Below are 18,868 nucleotides of genomic sequence, written 5' to 3'. Positions count from 1 at the left end.
TTGACTAGTTATCATGAGGCTACGAGCAAATCAGCCCATATATCCTCTTATAGTGAAAGAGTGCCTCTGCTTCATCTTATCTATAGAATACCTACATATACTTTTACATAGCTACCGGACAGGCACATCCGAACCTATCAGCATTACTAGGTAGGCGAGCCTTTTAGAAACTATCATTACTGATACTGGATATTTATACGAAATCTAATATTTTCAAAGCCGAGGTGTGAATGTGGATCCTGAAGCTACGGTAACTGAGTCCTGACTCTGACACTTACTTGCCGCCTACGTATTAATCAACGATGCCAACACTATTCTAGGAATCATATGAATGTCTATCTCATGTATTTACCTTATTAGGTATCAGTGATGCATTAGACAAGAGAGTCAACAGTAATGGATGGAAACGAGATAAGAAATGGGCATACGGCACTAAGGATTCGTTGGTCGTCATTTATCCAACTTAATCGGTACGAGCCCTCAAACTCATAAAGGGGTATCCGATAGGCCTCTAGGATTTGCTATCCGCCTTGGGCATGGTGATATCACTGCCCTTGTAAATGAGTCAAGTAATATAGCAAAAGACGAGTCGAATAGATAAATCTTGTAGAACATGATTCAACTCAGGTGTCGGCTGGTGCTGACAGAGGGAGTTGGTTGGAATCTACCCAACGGCTATATCATACGTAGGTTAGTCCACATAGTTTTTAAACCAACAGTAATGCACAGCAGATATGACTACATCTACACTACTTAGGCGTCATTCAACGATTTAGCGCACGATCCTAACTTATGTGGATTAATATTGACTTCCTACCTAAGACTACTTCCTACCAATGATAATAAGATAGGCTGCCGCCGGGGACGGGCTAGTTCTCAATAAGGGCTGCGTGCTGAGCTTGTTGGTGACACCTTCTTGTGCATGGCCGGATAATTATTCGTTGGTTAATATTTACCATACCGAGAACTGCTTAGAGGCTCTTGACAAGTTATTCCATGCGGGCCAGATGACTTTGTTCCCTGCAACACATTGCTAGTCGGTCTGGCGGTATAGAGCGGGCAAGATCCTGAATTCTCTAGTATATACATGCTATACTGAGTATAAGATAGGACTATTCATCTTAAGCTAAGAAAGCCTCTTGTTTGAGTAGGATAGATGTATCAGTAACCCTAACTTACGAGGTTGAAAAGAGCCTAAAGGAATTGGCTTGAGGTATGAGATATAATGAAAGACTTTCGGGGGGTTAACTAATCTAAGTCAACCAGTAACTTACTTTAGAATCATGTAATCCAATATTTCTAATTATCAGTTTATATATACCGAGTGTCTTGTTGAAATAATTAGAATATCGCTTTGGGTTTACCTACAACTACATTGGATATCTCTCTCGGGAAAGGGGGTTCTTGACAGCTAATGCCACAGGTTCATTTCAAGGATGCCTATGTAGAGAATGAATAAAGAGCTTAACTCAAAGATTGGGCAATGGTGATAACAATGGAGCTCCAACATCAGTTCCCCTGATCTACTCGGTTACGTAGGTACCTAACGTATAAGTCGTCACAATCCTAACCCCTCTGTTACGTGCCCATATACACATCAAACCTACCCAATCAACACCAACATGCGTAATACACAACGCGAAGAGCAATAGAAACACTCACTCACATAATCACGTAGCAGCCCGTCTAACCCCTAACCGTCTAGCAATAAACTAGACCACCGAGCTAGTGTACATAGTACGCGTCGAGCCCCCGTCACGGGGAACATTGCCCGGACCTCCCTAACCAACCGCAGCATCGAAGCTGTCGGTAGATAATTAAAGTCCAAACCAACAGCACGACATCCGGTAGTTATACGAATCTCGCATGTTGCCCATCAATCACATCGACGGGACCGATTCCATCAATGAATGGCATCTGCCGCACGGACCGGTCCCCATCACCAACCACACCTATGTATGTATGTAGTCGCGCCTCGCGAACTCGCATAAACACATAAACATCTCAGATCTCGGGACGGCCAACTTAACCGGTCGGTACCTATTCATAAAGGGCAAGCTCGCCGATGTCTGCAGAACCCGACTCTACGTCTATATGTATATATTTTTTCGGTTCGGACAAGCGGATATCGACCTCCAGGAAGAGCGGAAGCCATCAGCTACCGAACCGAACCACACCGAACCACACCGAACCACACCGAACCAATACATACGTACAGCGATACCTATTCCATAATTTTGACCCAAGCTGCTGCTGGCTCGAGCACAACCTCCCTAATATATATGTGCACTACAAGACCTATAATACAACATAACCTACGTACGGGCCATCTACATCTACATTTACATCACTATACTATTACATACCTCATACTCATATATAGTGAGGCGGGAAAAAAATAAAATAAAATAAAAAAGGAGATGACCGTGAGTGCGCACATGTGATGTGGGTTTTCCACAACGCGGCGCGGCGCAGCGCACCAACCCCCCAATCTCCTGAGCGCTGAACTCCGCGTACTCCGAGGTCCCCCTTACATATGGACACAACCGAATATCGGCCAACGTCCAGACGGGCCGAATCGGCATCGCGAATCGAAATCGAAAAGCGATAGCGATATTGTGTCTTAGGTACCTGACATATGTGACACGGAAATTTCCTGTCCTTTCTTTTCTTTTTCTTTTCTGCATGAGCTGAGCTGAGCTGAGCTGAGCGGAGCAAAGTCCGCAAAGTCCTCACCATGTTAGGATAGGTAGGTAGGTAGGTACCTAGGTATTTACTTCTTATCCTCCTCGTATTAACATTACTTACCTAACCTAATTATGCAAAATTTCATCCCCCATCCCCATCCCTTCGTCCAATTACCACGGTGCCCGCATAGTGATGCGGCCGCACCCTCAACTTGCCACCAACGGCCCTTCCCGTCGTCCCTTTATTTTAATTATGACGGCTCGTGGTCCAAGCTTTGATAATTACCTATGTTCTAGGTATCCGCAGATCACCGACGAAACGTGAAACGTCGATCGATAGAATCTAGACAACTCAATGCGAATACAGTAACTTATTCATCACCATAAACATCACAACCATGCAGAGTACAGTTTAACCAGGTAGTTAGATATATATTATTAGGCTTCTCGAAGTCTCTTATGTACCAAGGATTTTCAGCCCCTCTGCAATAGCATTAATTGCCGCGTCACCTTTATTCTCCGAAAACCCCCCCAGCTGCTCATTATAAAAGAGTGGCCGTATATATCCGGCATTATTTGACCCGGCCCTCTCCGGATGAAGCTGAAAGAGGGCGCATTGATATAGCCTTGTGAGCACATATTTTGTTCGCGGCCGTGAGTCCCGTAAAGTCGTGATAGGCGCAGGTAGGCACCATAGTAGAGTGATCCCAAATGTATTCAAACCCCGTCTGGGCTGTTGATGATAAATATCAAAACTTTCCCCTATATCCAACTCCAAGCACATGACAAAACTCAAAATATGTGCATGCTTTTATCTGTCCGCACCCCGCGTGAGTAAATAGAAAACTATATATAGGTAATTTTCAACATGACATCTCATAATTTAGGGGGGAAGTATATATAGTCCTGTCGCAATAGCATCCAATAAAGCCGTCATTCTCTGTAAGCCAATTCCGTCGCGATGCTGCATCCGAGCAAACAATTTTGATTGGCTGAGATGTGGTTTGTATATACGTAAACGACGGTGGTAGGTAATAGCAGCAGGGAGACTGCTTCATGCGCATGACGCATAACAAAGCAAAGGGACCTCGTCATTCTAAGACGTGGGTCCATCTATTTGCCCCGTTGGTTTAGAGATCGGCTCGTAGTCGTCCATATCCTGCACCCCTTCGTCCTCCACTTCAATAACATTCTGCTTGACAAACTCTTGCTTAGGAGGCGTCTTTACTGCCGGCGTGCCCATACTCTTCCGCATCGTCGTGGGGCGATAGCTCCGGGACTGCGTGGGCCAGGGCGAGGCTGGCTCGGGAGTGTTTTCCGTTTCAGAACGTGCTAGTTCCTTGTCGGCAGCCTCCTTCGTCAACGCAAGGCGCGCTTTAATCTTCTCGATCTCTTCGGCGCAGTCACCGTCTCGAAGGAATTGATGCGCTCCTTGTTCACACATGCCCTGGACGAACTCTAGGCCTTTGTCCAGCTCCTCCCAGACATCGCCCCTGTCCTGGAATGCGCCTAGTCCGCCATTAAGACCTGATCGGGTCACCCGCGCACTCACCCTACCAGCAACTACGTTTCGTGGTCCCATCTGTCGAGTACTTTTGAAGCGGAGCTTAATATCTTCCGCCGACTCTTCCTTAGCTTCTGCGGCTGTGGCGTCGGCGGCGACGGCCATGATATTATCCCTGGGCTTTAGTTCACCATTCCCACTACCCGGTCTGTCCTCCTCCTCGTCATCATCGGGCATCTCAATCTCGGCTAAACGCCTGATGCGGGCCACCTTGGCAGCCATCTTGGCTTTACGCATGGCATTGCGCTGCATCGACACGAACTTGACTAGCTCCTCAAAGAATGACTGTACGTAGCTGTCGTAGTATACGATGATCATATTCCGTGACCTGTAATTTTGGACGGCGTTCTCGCTGCTCATCATAGATTCGGTCTTCGGCTTCTTCCGAACAACGGCGCGCGCTCGTCGCTGTGCCGTTGCCATAACCTCGTTGGTCTGACGTTGAAGGGATGTGTTCGATCGTGGTTCACTCACGGGACTCGTTGGTACTTCAGCACCGCCATTTGGCTGTCGAGTTTCATTCGGGGCTAGGGGAGGTGGCGTCGAGACGCGTATCGTGTCTAATATTTGGCCGGACGCGCCTTCATCCTTCGGTCTTAGAGATTCTGTCGACCCCTTATTCCTAATAGATCGAGCTGAGGACTTGGGTTGGTTCTCAGGCAGCATAGCCAGATCCTGCTGGCGCTGATCGATTTGTCCATTGAGCTCCTCGAGGCGTTTAAGCCAGTCGGGAATGTTAGTAATTAGGGCTTTCAAGGAATCTGTCGCCATTCTGGATAGAGATGCAATGTAAATATGTTGTATCTAGTTGGAGATTGAAGCTAAGAAGCAGGATATGTGACTGTACCCTGACATCAGACTCCTGCTTGGGAGGTAGAGGAGTCGGTGAAGAGGTGAACAGGGTAGGTAAAAGGGAGGCTAGGCGGTTGTTAAGTTGATATGCCACTGGTCATGACATCTAGCCAAGCCCATGCACGATGGGCACCTGTGACCTGAGCTACCTAACGAACTCGACGCTGCAATGGTGCAATGCTGAAATGTTGCAATGCTACAATTTGGACCTGAGCAGGCCAATTCGACGTCTCGTCTCTCGAATATTAACCAATTAGAATATTGTTTAGTCGATGCAATATAAACGTCACAAAAACTTGATCAATTGCTCTTCGAATCAAGAGAAGGGATGGTTAATTCAGGCGGATATGGCGGGGAGAAAAAGGAAGGAATCGGATCGAGTGGAAACAGAGTTGATATCGGAGGAAGATTAGTGTTAGTGTATGAGAATTGGCAGTTCTGTGGGGTATCGAGATACATATGCTGGTTGGTTTAAAAGCAGCTACGGTACGATTATTTCTAGGCTTGCTTCCTGGGATCCATCGTGTATGTATTGTACAAGGTAATGTACGTTTGCTTTTGGTACGAGGTACATAGTAGATGCAGTGTGTAGGTAGCTTTGCCAGCCGCGGCCTGTTAAGTGCCCAAGGAAGCAGGGGACTACCTACATAATTGTTAGGCTAGAGTTTAAGTATTGTATTAGGTACAATACATACGTACTTGATCGGGACTCCACGGCGAACTGATAATGTAATGTACCTACGTAGGTACATCTAGCTACCTTACAAGGTACATCAAACCAGAGCTAGTAGACGCACGGCCAGGGCACCTAGCGGTAAGGAACCCTTGTCCACTGGCGCCCCGTCTGTAAGTTCTTCTCTTTTAACGGGTTGATCGGCGACTAATTAACGGGCTGCCGTTCTAGTTTATTAAAAAGCGACTTTGGCCCTCTCTCGAATAATGGACCGTTCTCTCATTTTGGACATTCTCTCCTGCCCGTGGTAGTAATTCCTATGGGAGCGGCTGGGCGGCTGGGGGAAGATAAGATGCTCACGCTCGAGTTACCTACACGAAATCCGCGAAGGAAGCAAAAGCTGTAACTAACAGCTAACTATTGCATTTTGCCACTCTTTCGGCCGTCGGTCAGAAAAGGGAGCGTCCACATGGCCGGTGTGGTTTACGCTTTACAGTAGCCAAGCTGCCAAGTTGAAGGAGGGTATCAACGTGGCCTTACATAGCGATTGACCTATCTGAGCAATGTGAACAAACTTATCTATGTATTCCTCAAAGATGTGTTTCCATTCTAAGAAATAGATCGGAAGAGACGTTTCTATATATGTAACTTGAGCTAGCCAATCTCTACCTTCTCACCCGTTACTCACCCGTTACTATATAATACATATAAAGCTCGTAAGGTCGTTAGCAGCTTTGGGGGCATACCACTACAATACCTAATGCGTACGTGCCACATGCAGCACGGTCTTCTTTACAGATGAGAGGCAGGAGATATGAGACCATAGTGGAGAAGACAAGAAAACCCCCATACAAAAAAAGTCTTACGGACAAGACTTGGACAGAGACAGAGACCTTTCGGACCCCATCGGAATACGCCACTGCCAAACGGGGGGTTCGAAGCCCAAGGATAAGCCGGCCGCATCTGCCTTTAGATCAACAAGTTGCAGTTGACATTTGGCGATTGGCAGCAACTCGGCACCGGTCACGATCGAGTTACTCCTATGGGGTCTACGAAGTATGACAGGTCGCAAAGTTTTGCGCTAGCTAACACGATGCATGTCACTGCACACGCGGGACCGTCTTTAGCGGTTGGACCCTAAGAGGTATGTATGTATTGTACTATGTAGTAGACGCTGGGGGCGTAATGTGGTATGAGCGACGAGCGTAAGAGAAGACAGGAATAGCCTTGTGTTGTAGTACTGCACATGTAGGGTGACCGGAGATACAGTGCCTAAACAGGATATAACAATGAGTTGGCTTGCATCGAGAATATGGTATGCTTTCATAGATCAACGAGACATATTGTATGTATCACTTACACTTACTTAGGTATATGATCGGTTATTTGCTTATTTGCCTCGGTATTTTTGGGGTAGGATAGAATTAAGAGCTGATAATGTGATATCTGCTCTACTATAGTATGATACTGAATATCACCTACACTATTAGACTTATTCATACCTTGGTATCTAGCCTTATGTACTTGCGATATTTGCATGCACACCTAACATACGTACATACAGCCTCTTACATCACCTGAGTACTCGTCGTCGTATAATATAAATTATAATGCCGATGTAATTGCCCCATATGGTTGGGGAGCCATGCATAGTTGTCTTTGCATACACTAGTTATACATGAATTAAGCGGTGAATACATATGCACAGTCCATCCTACCGATTGAATTCGTGCCATACATAATCCGTATTCACATTCATATCGGATTGGCTTATGCCTGAAACATGACCTAGCAATACATATACATACCTACTAACATATAAAGTGCATACGTATGGATTACTTTGGTTTTTCTCTTCGCTTCTTCGCGCCAAACCCCGCTCGGAAATTTAAAGCTCACTACTTCGTATGTAAACACATAACAATACATGATCATATGACAATACGATTCGTCTCATAAGAGATTTATGAAGAGGAAAGAGATATATGATCATTGAAACGCGGTACTGATTGACATTACTTGGGACAAACTTTGATAATTTAACAAAACGCAACATAAAAGATCCATAAGAATTCAAAAAGCAAAGCCCGTTCTATGAAAAGAAAAAAAAGCATTCCCCGAACCTACACTAAATCACGATGCTTTTTGCCTGCCGGCCGGCTCGTGGTGGGGGGCCAAGGGGTTGCAGTCGGCTATGCACATTCCGCATCCGGAAGCAAAACAAGGCGATAAAAGCCAGTGTTATGTAGAAGATGTTCGGATAATTACTTGAACATGTATGTAAATACCGGATACTGGTCCATGCTATTCTGGGCCCCAGCCTCATAATAATATGTACGGAATACATAGGTAGTTGTATGTATCGCCAAGACTCGAAAAGACTCGATTTGTAGCGGTCAAAATACATAGTAATGTAAATTGACTTGAACCCAGCCCCCTTCTTCTTCTTCTTTTCTTTCCGCCCCGCCCTCCCGTCTTCCCATTCGGGACGGACCCCGGCTCTTAACACGTGGGAAAGTCGCGATGGTTGCCCCCCATGCTTGAGACGGAACGCCTAAAACCTTCCAAATGGAAGCATTTTTATTCTTCTATACCCCCACTCTTCGAATTTCTACGCTAAAACATCCGTATGTAGATGCTGTGTTAGATCCGAAGCCTGGCATTCAAGGGTTAAAACTCCCGTACCGAGACATCACATCCCTTAACACTATATATAGTTATTCTGTAGGTAGTAGAAGAATCGAAAAATACCTAGGTATATATCCACAATTATGTGTCTCTGATAGTAATTCGTACTTGGGTCAAATCAATGAACCGAAATATCTAATATCTGTATATACTAGGTATCAAACCATAAGCACTAGACGATCCTTCCCCCAGATTCTCAACTCGGTATCAGACTTACATAGTATCCTGCAAAGCAACAGTACAATGGCATTCTACGTGTGCCCACCGGGCATGGTGCAATTCATTTCACTTACTCACTACGTACCCAAATCTTAACAGCAAGGGAGAGAGCAAAATAAAAAAATAATGTGACAGCTCGGCCAGAGAGCAATTTAAAAAATCACCGTTTTACCCCTGCCCAGCCTCGCACCACGAGGTCACAAGATCGTAAGGCTAAATATGGGATGATCTACATATGTTACATGTATGTATGTACCTTATGTTCCGCACCCAGTCCTACATTACGTAGTATCCCGAAGAGCAAAAGAAGTCATGGTCGCCGGAGTGCAAGGTTTACTTTAGCACACGGCATCCCGTTCGCGGATATACCCATAACTACCTATAGATCAAGACTGATTGCCATGAGCTCGGCCCGGGAGGAAGAACTTCCTTCTACGTAGTGTATCACATCACATGTCCGAAACTTGCAGGACTGTGATAGATCTGACCATGCCAAGACTCCTACACACACATGTATGTACATACGTAGGTGTGCATACGATAATGCCCGTAGGTAAGGGGTAGTAAATAGTAGCACCTCGGTAAGATAGAGCTATGCATAGTGTATGTATACACCACTATGCTGTACGTAGGGACCACAACCCTTCCTCACCACCAACAAGGTAATCAGATATGTAGATATTCCACATTAGGGCCCCCCAAACCAAAACCACCGAGGGCTTCTTCTTCTACGTAGCCGTCGCGGACTTAGTTACCTAGTTAGTTTCTTCCCTCCCGCGCCGGCTAAGGCCAAACCTCAACCTCCTCCCACCCATCCTGCACCACCCCGCCCGGCGCCGTAGGCTCCGACTTGTCCCCAACAAATGTATACAACCATCTACGGCCGCGCTCCGGATCGCTCAGATCCGTGCGGTCGACCCCTTCCGGCACGATAACCACGACTCTGAAATTCGCCCGGGCGACCTCGTCCTCCAGATCCGTCACCTTCTGTCCCAACTTGAGCCGATCGTCGTCCACCGGCAGCGCCACCGGCGCGCCGGGAGGCGGGCTCCGAAACGACCCTCTCATCAGCGGAGCCATATTGCCGAAGTGCGCCGTGACTTCCCGAGCGAAACTCCAGCCCCCCTGGCTCGCGTCCTTGCGCCGCATCCGCGCCGTCAGCGTAGATATAACACGCTTCCCCTCCTCCGAGTCCTCGACGTCCGGAGCGAGAACGTACGCCTTCCCGCGGACGCGCCACTGCGTGCCCGTCTCCCTAGCCCAGAAGACAGCCTCGACGGGCGCGCCGCCCCCCGAGCCCCGGAGCTTCTCGCCAGTCTCCTCTGTCCCGAAGAGCTCCGCCATCTTATCCATCCGGCAGTCCGTCGTGAACGTCGGGAAGTCCGTCTCGTAGACGTCCGGGTTCAGCTCCGCCTCGTTCTTCGGATTCGCCGGCAACCCCGCAAACAAGCCGCGGAAGACGCACGTGCGAGCGCGCGGCGAGTAGTAGACCGTGCCAGAAGACGGGGAAGAGGTCTTCCGGATTGTGCTGAGGGTGAATTCCGGCGATGCCATCGTCTGGACATGTTCCAGGAAGAGTTGTCTCCAGGGCGCCGGGCCTAGAGGGGATGATGACGCCGTTGCCATTGCGCGGTAAGTGGGTAGTAATTCGCAAGCCAAGCGATCTGTAAGTCGTACGAGCCGCGGTGATGAGACGATTGGGCGGTAGGCGAATCGGTTCATCAGCCGAATAAATTAAGCGTGCAGGTGGTGATTACATTCAATATCTAACTTTACCTTCAATGTAGTTAAAACATTGTATATATAGGTACTAGAACTTCGTCAGCCTGCTAGAGATAGCCCGATGGCGATTGAACATTGCTATTGGCGCGTTTGTGTCTACTAGAGGGGTTAAATTCAAGTTTGGAGAAGAGAATTAAGTATATAAATTCCATGATGACGTAATTACTTGTTACTAAAGACACCAAATATACATGTAACTAGTACTAGACTACAATTAGATTTAGTCTATTCTATAAAAGAAGACGAACTAGACTCGAAGAGTTTGACACATCAAAACGAGACGAACACACGCATGACGAAAATTAGAATTAACTAACTATATACACAACGTACATACGTAAATACGCACATACATACAATATATACAAAAATATAACTAGTACAAAATATACATACATAAATACATACATCCAAAACAAGCTTCGTAAACATATACAAAGCATACCTACACATACGCCATGCTAATGCCTTTGTACGTTAATCATGCACTCATGAGCGGCGTGAGCCTAAATAGTGTCTAAAAAAGTGTTCCTATCTATACGTCGAGTAAAACTTATCAATCCTTTACGAAGGATCGTTACGAAGTAGCTATCTAACTTTTCGAGCTCCTAGACGTGTAACCCTACGGTTCGTCGGTGTATAATCCGTAAAACATTGACTACGGATGCAAAGGCGGCCGGTACGCGGAAAATATACCGTTCTCAACTGGACATGACCAAAGCTAGCAGGGCCATTCGGCAGTAGAGACCGTACCTCATCTAGAGACGTATTAGTAAATATTCATACAGCGTAGGAACTCGTTCAAACACTTACCTGTCTGAAATAGGCCGCACGGTGGTCATAGTCAACTTCCTCTGCCACTTCTTCGTTCCTCGGCAGGGGATGCAGCACGCGGGTGGTCTGTTTCGCATGCTTAAGGGTCGCGTTATCGATGCGGTACGAATTCTTGACCTTCTCGTACTCCTCGACGCTTGGGAAGCGTTCCTTTTGCACCCTAGTACAGTACAGTACGTCACTCCTTGACAGGATCTCTGGGGTAAGCTCCTCGGATTCGCAAAGTAGCTGTCCAGATTCCTTTAGGAGGCTGCGAACTTCCGCCGGCAGCGCTAGCGACTTAGGTGAAACCAACTGAACTTGGACCTGGTAGTGCCGCAGTAGATATACCAACGAATGCACCGGTCGTCCGTAGAGGAGATCACCCACGAAGGTAATAATCAATCCTTGTACGGTACCAAGCTCTTCACGGATCGTGAAGAGGTCAAGGAAGGCTTGTGTTGGATGTTCTTTGCTCCCATTTCCACCGTTGATGATAGGGACCTTACTGTACTTCTTCGCAATATCCACCGACGTTTCATCCGGATGGCGTAGAACGATAGCATCACCGTAGCATTCAAGCGTCCTGAGCGTATCCTGAAGCGTCTCTCCTTTCTGAACCGACGAATGCGTTGTGGTGATAGGGATCGTCCTGCCACCCAGTCGTTGCATAGCTGCGTCGAAAGATGCCGAGGTACGTGTGGACGGCTCATAGAACATGGTGCATAGAACCCGGCCGCGTAGAATATTAAGGACACCTTCTCGGTCAACGCCGAGGCGCATCTCCTGAGCCACAGTAAACAGCAGATGAAGATCGGATCGCGTGTATTGCTTCACGGAGAGCACATGCGAGTTTTTGAAAGCGGAGGGTTGCATAAGGAGGTCATGTAGGGAATCAACGAACGGTGCTCGTGCGGGTCCCGGCAAACTGAACTCTTCTGTGGCTGGCACATTCCTTGAAGCTGGCCGCTGGTCGTCTACCTCGCCGTCAGTCAATCGCGACATGCCCAATGGTTTTCCAATGTTAGAGAACCGTCGAGTCCGGAGAGCATCGAAGGGATGTGCTTGGTGAGACATAGGCGGCGACATAGGTGCGGGCATACTGCCATGAGTGGACATATCCTTCCCGAGAGGCGCCAGAGGAAGAAGTTCTCCATCAAGGCAGACCGTCTTGTTGTTGAAAGTAACCCTTTGCACCGCGCCACGCATGGTCTTACCAGCGAATGGCGACCACGACGCTGTCTCCGGTATAGTGTACGGGCGGTCAATCTCAATTTCAACTGAGGTTCCGACCTGCTCATGGAGCTCAAAGATCTCCTTTGGATTATCGTAGAGCCGTGTCTTGACATCATCCAACGTTAACTTGCCTTCCGCGACAGACGTCAGCAGAAGAGGCAAGGCATCAGCAATACCAACTGTAGGGTCTGTATTGAATTGCATAGAATGCGCAAGCTGATACGGGAGACTGCCGATAGAGAAGACATCAATCGTGCTAAGGTGATCCCAGAGCGCCTGCTGATCGGCGGGTTGGGGAAGATACTGGCATTCTGGGAAATCCTTTTGTGATAGGTACAACGAATAAATCGACACGTCGCAAGTAACACTCAGGCCTTTCTCCTTGCTAAGAGCAATCAGCCGGATGTCTTCCTTAGTCGTGACACTAGTGACATGGATGCGCCTATTGTGAAGGCTCGCGAGTAATAGAATAGAGGCGAGGTCCGTAGTCTTAGCATCAGTCAGGATAGGCTTATGGATAGGCCAAGAGTCGAAATGTGCAGTAACCGCGGCGACCTTGCTAATATTATCTGACAAATGGTTAAAGGGGATGAAGAGCGATCCGACCTCGCTGGTTACTTGGCTAATCTGGTCGGCGTTACTAGATGTGGCCGACACGGAAAAGTTGTAATCGCAATAGCCTCCTTCTTTGTTACTCTGCTGAGCAATCTTCAGCGTCCTTGCATCGGTGATGGAGCCTTCGATGCCCATAGGTATAACCCGTATCATGCTGAAGCCTGAGGCGATCGAAGCTTTTGTAACAGCCTGTAAATCATGGCTGCCCTGAGCACCAATTCCAGGTACGAAAGCAGCGATATTGATCAAACCTGGAAGGACTATCGTGCGATGGCTCGTCTGGTAATCGCGGTTGCTAACTTCTAATTCGAAATGCCTTGCAATGGCCTCGATTAGGATCTTAGCATTCTTCACGTTCGTTACCAGCGGGATCTGGTAATCCACAGCCATTCGTCGGGTTTGATATCCTTTACTCATATAATTGGCAGGGCGGCGGTACTTGTTGTTCGACGGAAGATTTATGTAGAGGTTAATCATGTTCTTTGCCAGATGCTGCGTCAGTGAGAATTCGGATCTCTGGTCGTCTTCCTCATTGCTGAGGACCTCCAAGAACTGAACAGGAATACCGTGTTCCTGAAGGAAGTCCGCAGTACCTGCGGTAGCAAATAATTTATATCCCATCTTCTGCAATTTCTGGACCGATGGAAGCATCTCCTTCTTATCCTTGTAAGAGCCAATTGACAAAAGGATATTGCTCTTCGGAATCTTAAATCCGGTTGACATCAACGCCTTAAGGTATGCTTCGTATTTATCCATGCCGAAGCAAGCAACCTCTCCGGTGGAAGCCATCTCTACGCCCAAGACCGGATCGGCACCAGACAGTCTCGAGAAGCTGAATTGCGGAACCTTCACACCAACGCAATCCGGCTGAAGAGTCGTTGGCGGGTATTCAGTGAACGGAACTCCCATGATTGCTTTGGTTGCCATCTCAATCAGGTCAACTCCCATGACCTTCGACACGAAGGGGAATGAACGCGAGGCTCGGACGTTGCACTCAATAACCTTGATGTCATTATCCTTTGCAATGAATTGGATATTGAATGGGCCAGTAACGTTAAGTTTAGCGCCGATCTTCCGGGTAGCCTCTACGATGCGTTGAATTGTGGTCGGCTCAAGATCCTGCGGCGGCAGGATAAGAGTCGCATCACCAGAATGGACACCGGCGTTTTCGACGTGTTCGGATATAAAGTGACCCACGACAGTTCCGTCCTTCGCAACTGCATCCATCTCAATCTCCTTGGCATTCTCAATGTACTTTGTAATTACCACAGGGTGCTCACGCGAAACCTCTGCAGCCTGTTGCAGGTACAATTCGAGATCTGCCTCGGAGTATACAGTGTTCATCGCAGCACCCGATAAGACGTACGAAGGTCGAACGAGCACCGGGTACTCAACCTTTCGGCAGAAACTTCTAGCATCCTCGAAGCTTGTAAGCTCTTTCCAGGTTGGCTGGTCGACAGCGATTTCATCCAGCATACGTGAGAATTTGTACCGATTCTCAGCCCTGTCAATCATCTCCGGCGACGTTCCCAAGACTTTGACACCTGAACGTAGCAGGGGCAATGCGATGTTGTTGGGGGTTTGACCACCCATGGCACCGAGAACTCCGCTGGCGGATTCCATCTGATAGATATCAAGAATAGTTTCCAAGTTGATGTTCTCGAAGTACAAACGATCAGCCTCGTCATAATCAGTACTGACAGTCTCGGGATTATAATTGACCATGACGGTCTTGAAACCAGATTCCCGAAGTGTGCGGATCGCTCTGACTGAACACCAATCGAACTCGACGGAAGAACCAATGCGGTAGACGCCTGATCCGAGTACCATTACACCATGATCATTGAAATCAATGTCGTGTGTTGAAGCATTGTATGTGAGATAGAGGTAATTAGTATAGGCGGGAAACTCGGCAGCGACAGTGTCGATCTGCTTGACAAAAGGTGTTATGCCGAATTCTAGCCTCATACGTCTCACTGCAAGCTCATTGGAGTCCCAGAACTTCGCTAGTTGGCGATCGCTAAATCCAAGTCGTTTGCCTTGAAGAAGTAAGTCTGGGCGCTGGGAGACTTGGCCGGTGGTATATGTGGCCATTTCCTTGCTGAATTGGCTTAGGCCCATTAGTTTGTGTAAGAACCATTTATCAATCTTGGTGAGCTCCCATATTCTATCCACCGAATATCCAGCGTGCATAGCATTTGCGATAGCGAAGAGACGCTGGTCGGATGGAGTTTGGAGCTCGTCGTCAATCGACATGAGTGCCTTGGTTTCGCCAAAGCCAAGATTGTGGAAGTCAATAGCTCGAATTGCCTTCTGGATAGCTTCCTCAAAAGTTCTTCCGATACTCATAACCTCGCCGACGCTCTTCATCGACGAACCGAGTTGGGTAGACACCCTAGTGAACTTCTTCAAGTCCCACCGGGGCATCTTGACAACAACATAATCCAGAGAAGGCTCGAAACAGGCACAGGTTACCTTTGTGACTGTGTTCTTGATGTCTTTTAGCGGAATACCAAGTCCTAGTTTGGCGGCGATAAATGCGAGGGGATAGCCCGTTGCTTTAGATGCCAACGCGGATGATCTTGATAGTCTCGCATTGACTTCAATGATACAGTACTCCTTTGAAAATGGATTTAAGGCGTACTGGATGTTGCACTCGCCGACAACACCCAGATGGCGGATAACATTGACTGCGGTTGTTCGTAACATGTTGTAGTCCTCATCTGATAGCGTCTGTGATGGGGCCACAACGATTGAGTCGCCCGTATGGATACCGAGAGGATCGAAATTTTCCATGTTGCAAACAGTGATGCAGTTATCTTGGGCATCTCGTACAACTTCGTATTCAATCTCCTTCCAGCCCTTCATGCTTCGCTCGATCAGCACCTGCGGGCTTGCTGCCAGAGCCTTGTTGCAGAGGTCTAACAGTTCGGCTTCGTTATTAGCAAAACCACTACCCAGACCACCGAGGGCATAAGCAGCTCTAACGATGACAGGGAAACCGATGTCCTGAACGACACGCATGGCCTCATCTACGCTGCTTGCAGACGCAGATTTGGCGCATTTCTCGCCAATCGAGTCCATACTGCGAGCGAAGAGCTCTCGATCTTCTGTCGTGATGATAGTGTCAATGGGTGTGCCCAGCACCTTCACGCCGAGCTCTTCGAACTCATCCTTGAGTTGTATACCAACTTGCAAAGCGGTCTGACCTCCAAAAGTAACGTATATCGCGTCCGGTCGCTCGTAAGTAATAACCTTCCGAACAAACTCGGCAGTGACAGGAAGGAAATAAACCTTGTCAGCCAAACCTTTCGAGGTTTGGATCGTTGCAATGTTAGGATTGATAAGGACAGTGTAAATGCCTTCTTCCTTCAGAGCCTTTATAGCTTGACTTCCCGAGTAATCAAATTCACCTGCTTGCCCAATGCTGAGACCACCGCTTCCGAGAACGAGAATCTTCTTGACATTGACACGCGGGTGCAGCAGCTCGTTTTCTTCGGTGGTGCCGCCGGGGAACTTGACTGGGGAATCCAGAAGCGTCTGATCTTTGGCGCAATTGACAATAGTATTTATAAAAACGTCAAAGAGGAATTCAGTGTCGCGAGGGCCAGGTGTACTCTCTGGATGGAACTGTACGCTGAAGTATGGCTTGTTGACGTGCATAATTCCCTCATTGCTACCGTCGTTGGCGTTCACGAACAATTCTTTCCATTCCTCTGTAAGCGTCGTGGCGTCAACTGCGAAACCGTGGTTCTGCGAAGTAATATGACACTTCCCGGTAACCATACTTGTGCAAGGAATATTGTGTCCTCTGTTACCAAACTTCATTTTTGCGGTTTTGGCGCCAGCCGCTTGAGCGAGTAGCTGATGACCAAGGCAAATACCAAACACGGGTGTTCGGTTGGCTTGCATCGCCTTGGCAATCTGTTCTACGGGTTCACGCATGACAGCAGGGTCACCAGGTCCGTTCGAGATGAAGAGACCATCATATTCGGACCCCGCGCCATCAGCAAAGTCATGATTCCATGGGCATACAAGTACTTCGACGCCTCTGTTTAAGAAGCATCTGAGTTGGTTATTTTTCATGCCAACGTCCAGACAGAGTACACGAAGAGGGCGTCCGGAGGGATGTTTTAAGGCCGTGGCGGGATCCGGCTTATATAGCTGGGGTTGTTTGATAGAAACTGCAAGCCAATAAGCATAATGACATTGACAGTCCGTCTATAGGGAGCACCTACCCTCTGCTACGAGATTTTTTGTGTTGGGATTAACCCAATCGATTGAATCGAAGTAAGGCTTCCAATCCTTGGGAACATGGCTTACAGCACCGTTGGTGGTTCCATTTGTTAAATTCTGCTTTTGCAGCAGCATTCGGCCTAACATACTACCCTCTTGTCGAATACGTTCCGTTAGGGCCCTCGTATCGACACCATACATAGCAGGAACCCCTTGCTCCTTTAGCCATGTTCCCAAGGATGAGGTCGCAAGATAGTGCGAGAACTCCTCGCCGGCATATGAAGATACGACGAGACCGGCGATATGGATCTCGGAGGACTCGAAATGTGCAGGACGGTCACGAAGTAGTTCGTCCATTGTTTCTCTAGAAGGCACGCCATAGTTTCCCACGAGAGGGAATGTGATTACAAGAATCTGACCACGATACGAAGGGTCTGTTATCGACTCTGGGTATCCCACCATACCAGTTTGGAAGACTAATTCTCCAGCGATGCTCTTCTTGGCACCGAAGCTGTAGCCTTGGTAGGAAGAATGGTCTTGGAGGTCGAGGCACATGAGCCCTTCATCCTCCGAGTTGACTATCCGCGCAGAGGCGGGCTGATAATGGGTTGGCACCGCCATGTCGACTCGTGCTGGAAGGGAGCTCGAGAGGGGTGTCTGAGCCTCAGGTAGGCTTGACGATAATAATGACTAGAAATATGATATGATGGAGGGGGAGGGGGAGGGGCTGTCTAAAAGCAGCAATTAGCAAGCTCAGGGGCAGAGCTTTCTAAGGCCGCAAAACAGTAGTCCGATCAATATTTCATGTCGCCGTAGAGTATACAATTGACAATCGTATGATAATTGTAAGAATTGTGTAGTGTGAGGAAATAAAAAATAAGTTTGACTGAAGAAATTTCATCGAAAATTCATAAAGTACATACACCAAGCAATTTTTTTTTCTTCGTCCCCCCCTTGTTTCGTACCTACGTACAAGTTCCCGCTCTAAGTGCTGCCAATTGCAATGCGGTGCTACGTAAGAGTCCCGCCTCGAACACTGTGGGGTCCAATCAGCGACAAGTTTCGTATATCAAGCACTGGCTAGACCAGGATCTGAACCGTAAGTGCGGAAAATCTTGCCTTTTAAGTGGTTCATGCATTTTAGACTCGATCTGCATCCTCAAGTATTTGGGTATCTACCTGTCTACCAGTCTACCTACATACACACGCACATGGGGGTCAACATACATAAACTCACCTACTTTTCTATTATATGAAGCTTTATTGTAAGATGAGACTTTCTGCACTTGATGACTGTAAGAATGTGAGCTCCAATGAATTACACACTTTGATAGATCGTGACGCAACATCTAACACATCCCTGCGCTTATAAGTAGGTGACTTAAAAAAGTACCGATTTCTCAGTGGCGATATTGCCAACATTATAAACTTCCATATTTGTTTTAGGTCATGTCTAGCTTTTATAGCTTAAGTAATTGGATAAAAAATTTGCAAATATTATTT

At 47.6% G+C, this 18,868-nt stretch overlaps 3 protein-coding genes across 3 annotated transcripts; all 3 read right to left on the bottom strand.

Annotated features, from left to right (window-relative positions):
- Positions 1–3,627: 3,627 nt before the first annotated feature.
- F5Y00DRAFT_211386 (uncharacterized protein) lies at positions 3,628–5,228 on the bottom strand. Its single transcript, XM_048005518.1, has one exon. The coding sequence runs from the start codon at positions 5,020–5,022 to the stop codon at positions 3,784–3,786; it is 1,239 nt and encodes a 412-aa protein (XP_047860002.1). The 5' UTR covers positions 5,023–5,228; the 3' UTR covers positions 3,628–3,783.
- A 3,627-nt stretch (positions 5,229–8,855) lies between these two features.
- F5Y00DRAFT_249514 (pyridoxamine 5'-phosphate oxidase-domain-containing protein) lies at positions 8,856–10,674 on the bottom strand. The gene has a single exon (XM_048009609.1). It carries the CDS (start codon positions 10,403–10,405, stop codon positions 9,467–9,469), a length of 939 nt encoding a protein of 312 aa, XP_047860001.1. The 5' UTR covers positions 10,406–10,674; the 3' UTR covers positions 8,856–9,466.
- An 80-nt stretch (positions 10,675–10,754) lies between these two features.
- On the bottom strand, positions 10,755–18,072 carry F5Y00DRAFT_211371 (carbamoyl-phosphate synth). Its single transcript, XM_048005517.1, has 3 exons — positions 17,368–18,072; positions 11,279–17,313; positions 10,755–11,223 (listed from the first exon to the last, which is right to left on the bottom strand). The coding sequence occupies exons 1-3, from the start codon at positions 17,984–17,986 to the stop codon at positions 11,167–11,169; spliced, it is 6,711 nt and encodes a 2,236-aa protein (XP_047860000.1). The 5' UTR covers positions 17,987–18,072; the 3' UTR covers positions 10,755–11,166.
- Positions 18,073–18,868: the final 796 nt, after the last annotated feature.

This window comes from Daldinia vernicosa (genome assembly GCF_022497035.1).
Source record: "Daldinia vernicosa strain CBS 139.73 unplaced genomic scaffold F5Y00scaffold_85, whole genome shotgun sequence".
Lineage (NCBI taxonomy): Eukaryota > Fungi > Ascomycota > Sordariomycetes > Xylariales > Hypoxylaceae > Daldinia > Daldinia vernicosa.
The sequence above is the reverse complement of the archived record's forward strand: the minus strand, read 5'-3'. Positions and strand labels throughout refer to the sequence as shown.